The following is a 12,072-nucleotide window of genomic DNA, read 5'->3' as shown; positions in this document are numbered from 1 at the left end:
TAAATACCACATAAAATTAATATGCTCATAACCGCTCATTCGCAATTATTTTTTTATTTTATTTTATTTTTTTCAATATGTTAGCTCTGACACTCTCATGGTTATGAGCTAGAACATCTAATGTAAAAAATTTCAAAAGTTTAACTTTTCATGGTTTAGCTCCCCTTAGGGAAGTATAAGCATATAATTAAGTTGACCGCTTTGTTTGATTTTGAATGATGACAGTTAAGATTATTTTTTTCTACACAATACTTATGATTACGCTGTAAAATAGATGAGTAAAGTTAAATTTATTGATTTCCAATTTCATTTTTTTGGATCATTAAAAATTCTTATATATCTACTAATGCGGTCTAATTTGTTTATTAGTTGTATCGAAAAGTATACATTCTATGAGAAACAATGGCAACCTTAAGTCAAACACTTTTTTAAATACTAATACGTTTAACCGCTTCGTCACCTTTCAACTTTTTTATTTTTATTTAAAAAAAACTATTTAAATTTTTTGTCTATTACTGTAATGTAATTTATTATAGAAAATGCAAAAACGAAATAATTAAAAGACCAATAGGCAACATGCCTCGAGATTGGACTCCTGTCCTTTTTATTTATTTGTTTTTCCTGGTTACAAACCGGATCTAATTGGACTCCTTTCCTTTAATATAGCTAGAAGCTTACACGAAAAAATATTTTAATAGAGAAAATGACTTTAATTATTAAAACATTGAATTAAATCTAATCTAAATGGAATTGTAAATATTTTCAATTGTCAATTTTCCTTACTTATTTATTCTGACAATTTAATTAAGTAAAGGATAAATTCGACTTAATAAAATTTGACCTTAATTCTTATTTAATTAATTAATACTGAATTACTGATATTCAATCCTCCATAAACTTAATCAAAATATTTTCAATTCTTATATTCTGTTTTCCAAGCCGATCAATGGTCAGCTCCAGACCCGGCCCAAACCGCTCCAGCCAATTTCTGAATCCAATTGCTCCCCGACACACCATCTGCGCCGCCCAAATCTGCAGCTCCACGGCAGTGGGATTCACAGCTTCTGCCTGAGCTGGATCTGGTAACATGACGAGGCGCGAGAACAGGCTGGTGGCGATGTAGTCGAGGCCGTCGCCGACCTTGAAGGTGTACTGGCGATGTAGTTAAGCTGTGGACAGCAACACCTTCCTTTCTGCACAACTTCTACCCAGACCCAAAACTAAAATCGGTAAATTGACTGAGCTATGTAAGAGTTAATGGCTAGTTAGGATTATAGGGGTTTGAAATTTGAATGTAGCCGACCTACTCACTCAATTAGAAAATGGCTGACTCGGTCGGGTAATGATCTCTTTCTCTATATCTCCATCCTCGTCTTCCTCTAAAATAGCAACCCAGGCAATTTAAAGGCTTAAACACCTGCTTCCCAACATTTCAACTTCCAAGAGCTCAAATTGGTAGAAAATATGAAGGACTCACAAGATAGGTGCTCCCAATCTCTCAAAAGTAGAAAGCCACGGAGATCAACATGCACAGGAACCAGAATCGATGAGCACAAGAAAGTGAAGAAACATGTTTCGCTTTCAGCATGGGTATTTGGTTTTTACCGTCGAACCTTTTTAAACCAGTAGTACAGGACTTTGTTTTTGCATCACAGGCCACGTTGACCGTTAAAAGAAAGTTAGTTTCAATTGACGGCTCAGATGACTTGATTACTGTCCCCACTTGTTGGATGGCTCAGACTGCACCACGTGTCTCTCAGACTTGTATGTGTACTTCCACCACCGTGTACTGAAGAATTTTCGTGAAACCAAATGTTTATTCACAAAGAAAAAGGAAAGGAACAGACCAATAGTCATGCCAACTATTGTTGCCAAATGATTGAATGGTACTTCCTTTTCTCTGCATGTTTCACTATCAAACTATTGCCTAGTGCCAATTCGCAGAGACATGATGTTCCAACTTCCAATCATACATCTCTATCTTGCTTCACCTAGCATGAAGATCATATAAAATTCCTCGATCATTAATTATCGCTTATACAAATCAATCATGCATGGTAGCATAGCATATCATTTCATCGTGTGTAGAAAATTCGTTGTATGACGCAATTGGAAAAAACATCCTAGGATTTGATGTAACTTATATCCATTTGTTTTCCAGTTAATGAATGAAAATGTTTACATTCTATTTTCCAAATCAGTTAAACAATGACCTTAACATTTAGTCATTCACCACTTAATATTCTCTAAAAGTGACCGATTGTCTTTGTGTCTTTGGGTGAAAATTCATTTTCTCCCAATAGTTCGGAAATGCCTAATGCAACTTTTTGTTTTTCAATGGAGGATGTCAGATATTTAATTCAATATGCAAAAGCAATATTACACACAATGATAAGTCATTGTGGGGCTATAAAAAACACAAACCGCTATACACAATATCACTCCACCTATTGACTGAAGCTCATGGGGGAGTAAACTAATGAGACATTGATAATAAAAATTTTCTGCATCCCTTCAGAAGTTCAGATGCCCCCCACTGCCATAGACAACTGTCCAATCACACACCAGACATAGTGACAAGACACCACAAACGCCACCATACAAACTCGTGTTGTATAAAACCACCACCCCATAAACAGACGGGCAAACCACACGACCTCCGCCAATGAAAGTGGTGAGGGTAGTAAGAAGTAGGCAGCAACCTAAAGGTATTTCCATGAGGAAGAGGTGCAAGGGTGTCGGCATGTCCACACCGCGACGAACTAGTGTCCCACGATGCAGTATCTCCGATCTAGCACCTCCAACATGTCGCCGTTCCTGGAAGTGCCTCGATGAAGTGCGACCTCCTTGTGCAAATGCCCACAACGCCCAAGACTTCGTCCAGTACTCGTCGCCAAACTATCTAGCCAACCTTTGAGCCAAACATCACTCTCAAGAGACTTCCAGGCACATAGTGTTCAAACACCCATCTGGTAGCAGCCAATTATCGACGAGGTGAGCCAACGCTGACCATGAGCGCCGCTGGACAAGGAGGAATTTGCAAACCCTAGACTTAAGACAATTCGAATTTTTTGGAGCGATAGCTCATGGATAAATGGTAATTGAAAACAATATTTTCTCTTAATAATAGTAAAGATGTGACAATTTATTTGAATAATTTTGGTTTGAGACTTTGAAACCATATAGCTTGTAAAGCTTTAGAAGCTGCAATTGGATTTCTTCAATGTCCATCTCCAAGGCTTCTTTGTCATCCTTTGCAACCACTGCCTTATTCAGCCTTTTGCTCTCCATCGCCATGAGGATCTTCTCAAATATATTACGGATGCAATTTGACATTTAGATTCTTTGCCTTGTGATGTTATTAAGAAATTTTATATGCACATCCCTACCTACTTAATACACACTCCCTAAAGCTTTTTGTTCAATTTTTCTCTTAAAGTTTTTTATGGCCCTATTTATGGGCAATAGTTTTCTCTCAAAGACTCAACCTATGCCTCCAAACTCTTTCTTCTTCTTGCTCAGATTGACCTCTCGAAGAAATTCAAGTAGTTCATGAATATTGGGTTTTCTGCCTATGATGTTTAAGGTTCTTCATTTTATAATTCTTGGTACATAGAGTTTCAAGGCTAATTTTTTTTATTTGAACATGAGTTTTAAGGCTTATGAATTATTATGATCGTCTTCTTCTGTGATTCCTATGGATTCTTAGAAGAATGAGACTGTTTGTAATAATTCCAGTATCAACAAGATTTTTTTTTTTTCATGAAAGAAATTAACAAGGATGGTTGTGGAGAATAAGAATGTGATTTCTATTGGATTATGATTTTATTATGAGGTCAAGCCTCTCTCCCCCACTTCAGCCTCGTCATGCTATCCTTCCTATGTATCAATATTCCTCAAATTCATAGGAAGAGAAGTAAAAAATTCATGTTGTGAAGACATTTTGCTTCCTTAATTAAAGTTGTTTTTTTTTTTTATATTATATATATATATATATATATATATATATATATATATATATATATATTAAAATTTGGTATTTTATTCATATGATAGAAGCGCATTTGGGGATTATGAAAAGTTCAAAAAAGTTGAGAGAGGAGTGGGATGTGTATTTAGAATATTGAGGTGCGTATATATAATTTCTTAGTGTACGTTGTTGTGTTGGTAAGAAACTCTTCCGAAAAGCTAATTGCTGGTTATTATAAGTTTCATTTCACTCATCGCTAAAAGCTCAAAGTTCATAAAAGGAAGATAATAATGACTCCAACTTCTTCAATCTTCTCTCTTCTTTATTAGCGGCTACTAGATTTTGAGGTGGCTGTTATGGAGATTGGGGAGGTTGGCATCGAGCTGGACAAGGCAGTTGGCACTCCTGCTAGTGCCCTTGAGTAGGGTGCTTGTTGGGACTAGAAATAAATTAGGCTAGCTCTTGAGTTGTTTCGGAACATTCTCTAATAGTGTCAGGAAATTTTTTTTGTTTGGTCGTATTATTCCTCTAGGATAATTTGCACTTTATGTTACCCTATTTTTTCTTGTACCATCTTGGTTTTGGCCTCAGGGTTCCCTAAGAATGGCTCAATTTTGTCGTAACCCTTCTATGGGTGAGCCGTTTTGGTGTATTTTAATGGATTGTCACCCACATTCTCTAAAAAAAAAAAAAAAAAAAATTGATATTTTATTATTGAGTTTTTCATAATTCAATTTTGGTTCACAAAACTTTTAGTTGGAGTATGTTCATTAATGTGCTATGTAATCTTTATTTTAGGTTCATTTAATATATATATTTTTTATTTTGGTTAGTTAAGAAAAAATATTTCGATGTACAAAAAGGTCTCGAGCACCATAGATTTACTTTTAGCTCCAAAATTCTCAAGGCTAGCCTTGGAAATACCCTCATCATAGTGGGAAAGCTGGTTTTATTGCTTTATGGCTTTGTATGAGCTTTGTCTTTCCAGTATGTCACTTTTGTAAAGCAAATGGTGTTGCCCAGATAACTGGTATGTCAACCCTTGCTAGTTGGTGCATGTTTGAATACATAGGATTAGTGGGAGCTCTTGTTATTCTTCAGGTAGTTCTTGTGTTACTAATTGGTCGGGGTTTAGGCTTTACGTCCCCCCCCTTTGTATTCGGCAGTTTCATTAATGAAGGCTTGAGGGTAGCCGCACCGACCCTTCCTTTCAAAAAAAAAATATAGGTACCCAAGCAACCGCCACCACTATTAGCAAAAACATCTAATCCATAAGGAAAGGCGGCACAAAACACCCTTTAGAAAAGGCTAAAAGCCTAACACCCAAAAGTTCCAGTGCCACCACCAGAAAGACCACGACCACCCAAAATAGAACCAAACGCCACGACAACGGTATCAAAAGACCCTAACAAAATCACTAATTAGAGAGAGAAGTACCATAAAAAAAATATAAAAAATTAAAAAAAACCACGTTGGGAAGGAGGTAGCTGCTCGTCCAAAACCTCAATCCCCAACTGAGAGAGATGGGATGAAAAATGACCATGCCAACACTGCGAAAACGGATATGGATCTAGGTGGTTTATACCTAATACTTATGGACGAGGGAATATGAGGAGAAACCAATGACCGACTGACCACCAATAAGCGACCCACAACAATAAACATTGCCCTAGACCCGTAGTAAACACAAGAAAATGTTGCCAAAGAAATTCACCAAAAAAAAGGAACATAAAAAGATCCTAAACACAAGTGCCTAGGAAGGTTCACTCTTGAGAACAACAAAAATATGCTAAGAAGAATAGCATATGCTCCTCGGTGTCTATCATAGGGGCAAGGGCTGGAGATCGAATAGTAATCGAAAGGAGAGAGAGAGGCTAGAGTTGAAACCCTAGTAACCAATACATATAAAGTTTACGTCCAAATGCGACACTAATATTTTTTATTTTTTTTAATAGAAATTGATATCATTAGAATCAATAGCCAGCAAACTGCCAATGGCTAGAGTCTATTTGCACTTACAACAAGATAACCGGCAAGAAAATCCAGAAACCCTATTCTAAGCAAAGTAAACTCATTACAAGTCGATGACAAGCTCGCTAAAATTAGTGAACTTATAAACAAAGAAACTCCATGTCTGCTAGGACAAAATCATTCACTAGCCTCGCACTAGCCAATCACGCAATTGTAGTACCAACAGAAAACCACTTCCTAGCAAATAAATAAGAGAAACTCCTTATTCATAAGCCACTTGAAAAAACACCGATCTTATTCCAGATAACTACCAACTCCCATAGTAGTCTTGATCCGAAAAATGATTGGTCATTGACTATATATTGACCCAATAGCTCAAGAAGGTCTACCCTCATCACTAAGTGATAAATGAGAGTGGCAAGGCACTCTCCCTACTGGCCCACAAATGAGAACCCAACAACCCAAGCTTGAGCCCAAGCCCTGAACCCAAACGCAAGCCCAAAAGGCAGCCCTCTGCCAGGCTACCGCAGTCACCTTGTCCACCACAACATCAAAAAGTTGACCAGATCCACTAAAATCTAGTCATGTTTGGCAAAACCTAATGCACCTCGGTCTCGATGCCCGCGCCCTACTCTTTCCACTCACCGACACACAAGATCAGCTGGATCCCGACCTGTGCGTCTCCACTCTATTGCCCGCTGCCTTACTCCGTCTCCCTTGGAAATGTTGATGAGCAACAACATCGCACCCTACTCTTCTTCTTCTTAGCACCACCGCTTGTCGCCCCCTGTCCTTGCCGGATCCGATATCTGACCAATTAGCCAGAGGAGATGTCACTGCTGCTAGATCTGACGATGTCCTCAAAGGTTGTCGCCGTTCTCTCTAACAACCTCTAGGGTTTCTGGTTTTTCTATAAGATGTTGGGGATCTTATGCGACACTAATAATGATAACAACTTAGTTGCTTTATTTCTTAAAAAATTGCAACTAACCTCCTTATTTTCATAAATACAACAGGCATCGCGACAAATATGAAAATTTCCTTTCTTAATAGTCTACGTCGATAAACAACAAATATCAATCATTTTGAAAGATTGCAACTACCCTATTATAATTGATACTCATTAGATATTTTTTACTTCACTAATATTTTGTGTTTTTCTTTCCTATAATTGTCATTTAATTTCTATTGATCAATCATGTAGATACAACATCTACTGTGATTCAAAATTTGTATATAACCACTACAAAGTTGACTTTCAAATACAACACTGATACGACAACAACTAGCTTTAGTTCTTAAAAATTTGTAACTAACCTCCGTAGATCAATGGATATAACATGCAACGTGACAAATATGAAGATTTCCTCTCTAATAGTCTACACGTACATCGGTAAACAACAAATAACAATTGTTTGAAATCTGGAATAACTAAAACTCATTAGATGTTTTTTGCTTCACTAAAAGTTTGGCATTTCTCTTTCCCATTATTGCGATTTATTTTCTATTGATCAATCATGTAGATACGTACAACATATATTGTGATTCAAAGTTTATATATAACCGATAAATACAAAGTTGACTTCCAAATGCAACACTGATAACAACAACTAGCTTTATTTCTTAAAAATATGCAGCTAACCTCCATAGATCCATGGATACAACATGCATCACGACAAATAAGAAAATTTCCTCCCTATTAGTCTACATCGATAGACAACAAATATCATTCGTTTAAAACATTGCAATTAATACTCATTAGATGTGTTTTACTTGTTTCTCTTTCCCATCGTTGCAATTCAATTTATATTGATCAATCATGTAGATACATGTATGGTGATTGCAATACAAAAAGCCATGAGAAACCCTAGCACTCTATTCCCCCTAGCGGCGCTCACACTCGCGCTCATCCTAGCATCGCCATCGTCCTACGGTGACAAAAATGATGGACCTGGCCATCCAAATTCCGAACAACTTCGTTTATCACCATCCTCTGCTCATCCTAGGCATACATGGTCCCCTGCATCTTCTAGGGACGACGATGGTCGGCTTTGGCCATGGCGGCGTCTCTTGCCCGTCAATGGCCGACAGATTTCTTGGTTGCTCCTAAACCCAGACGATGGCCTGCGTTTCTTGACAGAATCATCTGATATAACTAACAAAGCCAAACCCAAGGGTGATACTATTCATTCCATCGGAGACTTCATTGCCGCTCGTACCCTCCCCATGGAGGCCATCAATCTCGACGCTGTAGCTGCCAGTATGCCGCCTGTCAGGTCGGTTCTTCTTGGCAATGATAGGGTCTCCTCTGTGACGTTCATGAGTGGTGGTACTATTGGTCATCCTCCTGCGCTCGCGGATTGGTCGTGGCCGGAGTTGCAGATACTGCTGAAGCTGCAAATGGAGTGCAAAAGAGTTTGGGTATCCAGATCAAAGAGCATGTGGTCGGGATGTCTTTGGGCTCAAATCCAAGCCCAGACCTTGGGGAGTTCGACGAAGGAGGTGGATGTGTGGCTACCCTCGAAGTGGTCGGCATGGATGCTTGGCCGGACAGCGCCAATATTGCTGATGGCGGCAAGAACAACTTGGAGGCAGCTAGGGTTTGTTCTTGATGGGCTTTGTGGGCTCATGGTTGGGCCTAGGGCTGTGGAACTGATTTTGGGCCTGCTCTCTCTTGGGTCCAGAATAACTAATGGGTTTTTGTACCCATTATTTAGTTAGTCTTTTTTTCGGATTTGCTTGCCTATTACTATGCATTACTGTTCATAGTTAAATAGGTTTTCTTGAATAAGTGAGCATGGGTACCGTCAAATGATCGGACCTAATCTATGTATCGCTGTGGTTTTACCACAAACTCTTTATCTGCCCAGAGATGGTAGATGGAGGATATGTAATGGTCCTTTCTGGCCTGAGTAATATTAATATATCGACATGATATTCTTCAAAAAAAAAAAAAATACATGTATGGTGATTCAAAATTTATGTATAACCGGCAAATACAAAGTCTACATCCAAATGTGACACTAATAACGTGACAACAACTAACTTTAGTTTTGAATAATTTGCAACCAACCTCAGTATATCCTTAGATACAACATACATTACGACAAATCTAAAGATTTCCTTCCTAATTTGGCATCGGTAGACGACAATTTCAGGTTCATGCTGAAAGATTTGCAACTAACTTGGGTATAACTAATATCTATTAAGTGTTTATTTTTATTTTTTTGGATAATATCTATTATGTGTTTATTACTTCATTGAAAATCTTACGTTTTCTTTTATCCTAGTTATGATTTTTAATTAATCTGTTTATTTTTATCAATCACTTAGAGCATCTTTAGCAGACTCTCTATTTTGGTTTTTTAACTATTTTGGAGAGCATGTTTAGTTTTTTATCTATTTTAGCAACTGCACCAGACTCCTAAGTGGCTCTCCATTATAACTTTTAGCTATCTCACTCCTAAATATAGAGAGCGAGACGAGGCTCTCTATAATTTAAAATATTTATTTTAAGTTATTTTATGTAATTTATAAATACATTTAAACTATTTAATATTCATTTAAAAAATAATATAAATTTAAAACTAGCAAAAATAGAGAGCACTGATACAAACGTATTTCTAAGTAGCTAGCTAAAATGACTTTTTAGCTATTTTAGCTAAAATTTGACTCAAAAATAGCTAGCATTGCTAAAGATGCTCTTAAAATCTTAAAACTTTAATCGGAATATTTTTGGAAATTTATCGACTAACCATATACAACTAGTGATAAGGAAAAATTACTCAACCTACAAGGCTAAGCATCTTGCATCACCATTAATTTGCAGACAACCACAACCAATAAATCAAAACTTCGTGACTTTTGGGAATTTGAGCAACTCCTGTCCTGTCCTCTCCAGCAGAGACTCCTTGAGATGTAAAAATGGGAAACTCATGAACTAAAACGGTAGTAAAGGGTTCAAAATCATTCAATTCCAGCAGTAAATGTTGTATTCAATGTTGCAGTCTAATCAAATAGGGACTCGAGATTTAAAGTGCAAAGAGGTTTAAAGAAATATCAAATATGTTCAATCTCATGTTCCTTGGTGGCAATAATTTTTTATTTTTATTTTTTTCTTCATAGGAACCATGAGTCCATGACATTGTTCTCCAAGTACTAATTCTGCACTCATGTTCTCCACTATAATATACTATTGTCCCCTCGGTGCGCAATTTAGACATTCCCTCTACAAATCCATTAGAAATGCGCATCACCAAGAAAAGCTACAAAAGAAGAACACAACACAGATTTTGCATTGCCATAGTGCTAAAGACCAAACACCACACACAACACACACCACCATCGCTTGTATCCAGGAAAGGCTAAACTCTCATGAGGGGAACAACCGAAGTTCAAAGAAACTCAAACTAACCAGGTTTAAGCACAGAACAAAATGCCATTAATGCCCTCCAACTGTCACAAATTACACTCAAGACTGTCCTCCATAGTTTGTGTTCTAAACAATGTGAGGTACAACCAAAACTATGGGCTACATTATCACATACATAATGTGATGGGGGACAAAACTAGTTGGATTCTTTTGGCCTCAAACCAGGAAGCAAAGAAACTACAAAAGGGGACAAGAAGGTCATTTCGAAACAAACAAAGGGGTACAAAGGGGATACAACAAAGAAACCAATTTCTCAGTTCCAACTGGTTTTTCTTGCTCTCTCAGTAGGCAAATCCACCCGCTCTGTTTCTGCTCCCTTTGTTTCGGTTTGAGCCTCTGGAAGAAGAAGCTGAAGAAGAAGAAGCAGAATTGGGTTTCATGGCCACCATTGAGCAGTGCATTTCATTGCGAACAATCTCCTCCTCATCCATCAGAATCTGATTGTACCTGCACTCCACGCTGCAAAAGCCCCTATCTCCCCTGCATTTTTCAAACCAAGATTTCCACTTTAGTTAACCATGCAAATTTACAAAACCAAAATCTGGGTTTCTACAGAAAAAATAAAATCAGAGATGGGTTTCGGTTGTTTTTGAGAAAGGTGTGAACTTTGACACTTTGTGCATGCAGAACCGAAATAAAAATCTGGGTTTTTGTAAAATTGGAAGAGGGCTGTTGTTCAAGGTGTGATTTTTAACTTACTTGTACATGTAGATGTCTTTGCCAAGCAAGAGTTTCTGCTTGCACAGAAAGCATTTTTCAAGGAAATTGGGATTGGGTGGCAAATAGGGAGAGTGGTTAAAATTTTTGGGGTAATAAGGCAGAGCAGAGGGAGAGAAGGGTTTGGTGTTGGTATTGATCACCATAGTGGCCTTGTTAATAACTTGCGGGATTTTCTTGCCATCACCACCAACAGCAGTTGTAGCAGTAGTACTACTACCATTTTGACCTTCCAATAATACACTAAGTCCCACCATATCTCATCCTCCAGTATAATCACCCGCTCTGTTAAGCTCTCTTTCTCTTGAAATTCAGAGAAGAAGAGAGGGGGCTTGGCTATCTGATGGAGAAATTCTGAGCAAAACTAAATAGAAGGGAGAAACAAAGGGCAAGAGGGGGATGGTGGGACCCAACCCATCACACAGCTATGGAGCAGTAACAAGGACGATTAGCGTAGCCAACGATTTGACTCCTTGTGCTGGTTAACTGCCACATACCCCTCTTCTTTCAGCGATTCAAATTTTTCCCAATTTTGTTTTTTCATAATTTACTTTGTTTTCGATTTTTGGTTTGGCTGCTTGTGCTTACGGTTTTAGGCTTTTGTTTGCTTGCATAACTGGTTTTGTTGCATTATTTATGGTGGAGTTAAAGAAGATTAATAATGGTCAGTAATGGTCATGTGAGCATCTTTCAATTGAGGAGGGGGTTGCATGGGTTGTGTGAGTTATACATGAACCATCAACACACTGAGAGCATGTTGCTTCTTTGTCTCTATGCAAAATTGCCAAAATTAAAACTCAGAGTTTGTAACTTCCTTGTATTGTTTCTATATAAAAATCCTTAATCTCATAATTAGTTTTATATCCAATATATACAATGTACTAATTATGATACTCATATTAATTTTATATCCAAAAAATATAGTATGTACTAATTATGATACTCATATTGTTTTATATCCAATATAAAGTATTATGATATA

The 12,072-nt window shown here is 37.5% G+C and overlaps 1 protein-coding gene across 1 annotated transcript; it reads right to left on the bottom strand.

Annotated features, from left to right (window-relative positions):
• Window positions 1-10,397: 10,397 nt before the first annotated feature.
• Window positions 10,398-11,483, bottom strand: LOC133712246 (FCS-Like Zinc finger 15). The gene is made up of 2 exons (XM_062138356.1): window positions 11,073-11,483; window positions 10,398-10,853 (listed from the first exon to the last, which is right to left on the bottom strand). The coding sequence occupies exons 1-2, from the start codon at window positions 11,345-11,347 to the stop codon at window positions 10,655-10,657; spliced, it is 474 nt and encodes a 157-aa protein (XP_061994340.1). The 5' UTR covers window positions 11,348-11,483; the 3' UTR covers window positions 10,398-10,654.
• Window positions 11,484-12,072: the final 589 nt, after the last annotated feature.

The sequence above is a fragment of the Rosa rugosa genome, chromosome 5, assembly GCF_958449725.1.
Source record: "Rosa rugosa chromosome 5, drRosRugo1.1, whole genome shotgun sequence".
Classification (NCBI taxonomy): domain Eukaryota; kingdom Viridiplantae; phylum Streptophyta; class Magnoliopsida; order Rosales; family Rosaceae; genus Rosa; species Rosa rugosa.
Note: the sequence above shows the minus strand (reverse complement) of the source record. Positions and strands in the feature narration are given on the sequence as shown.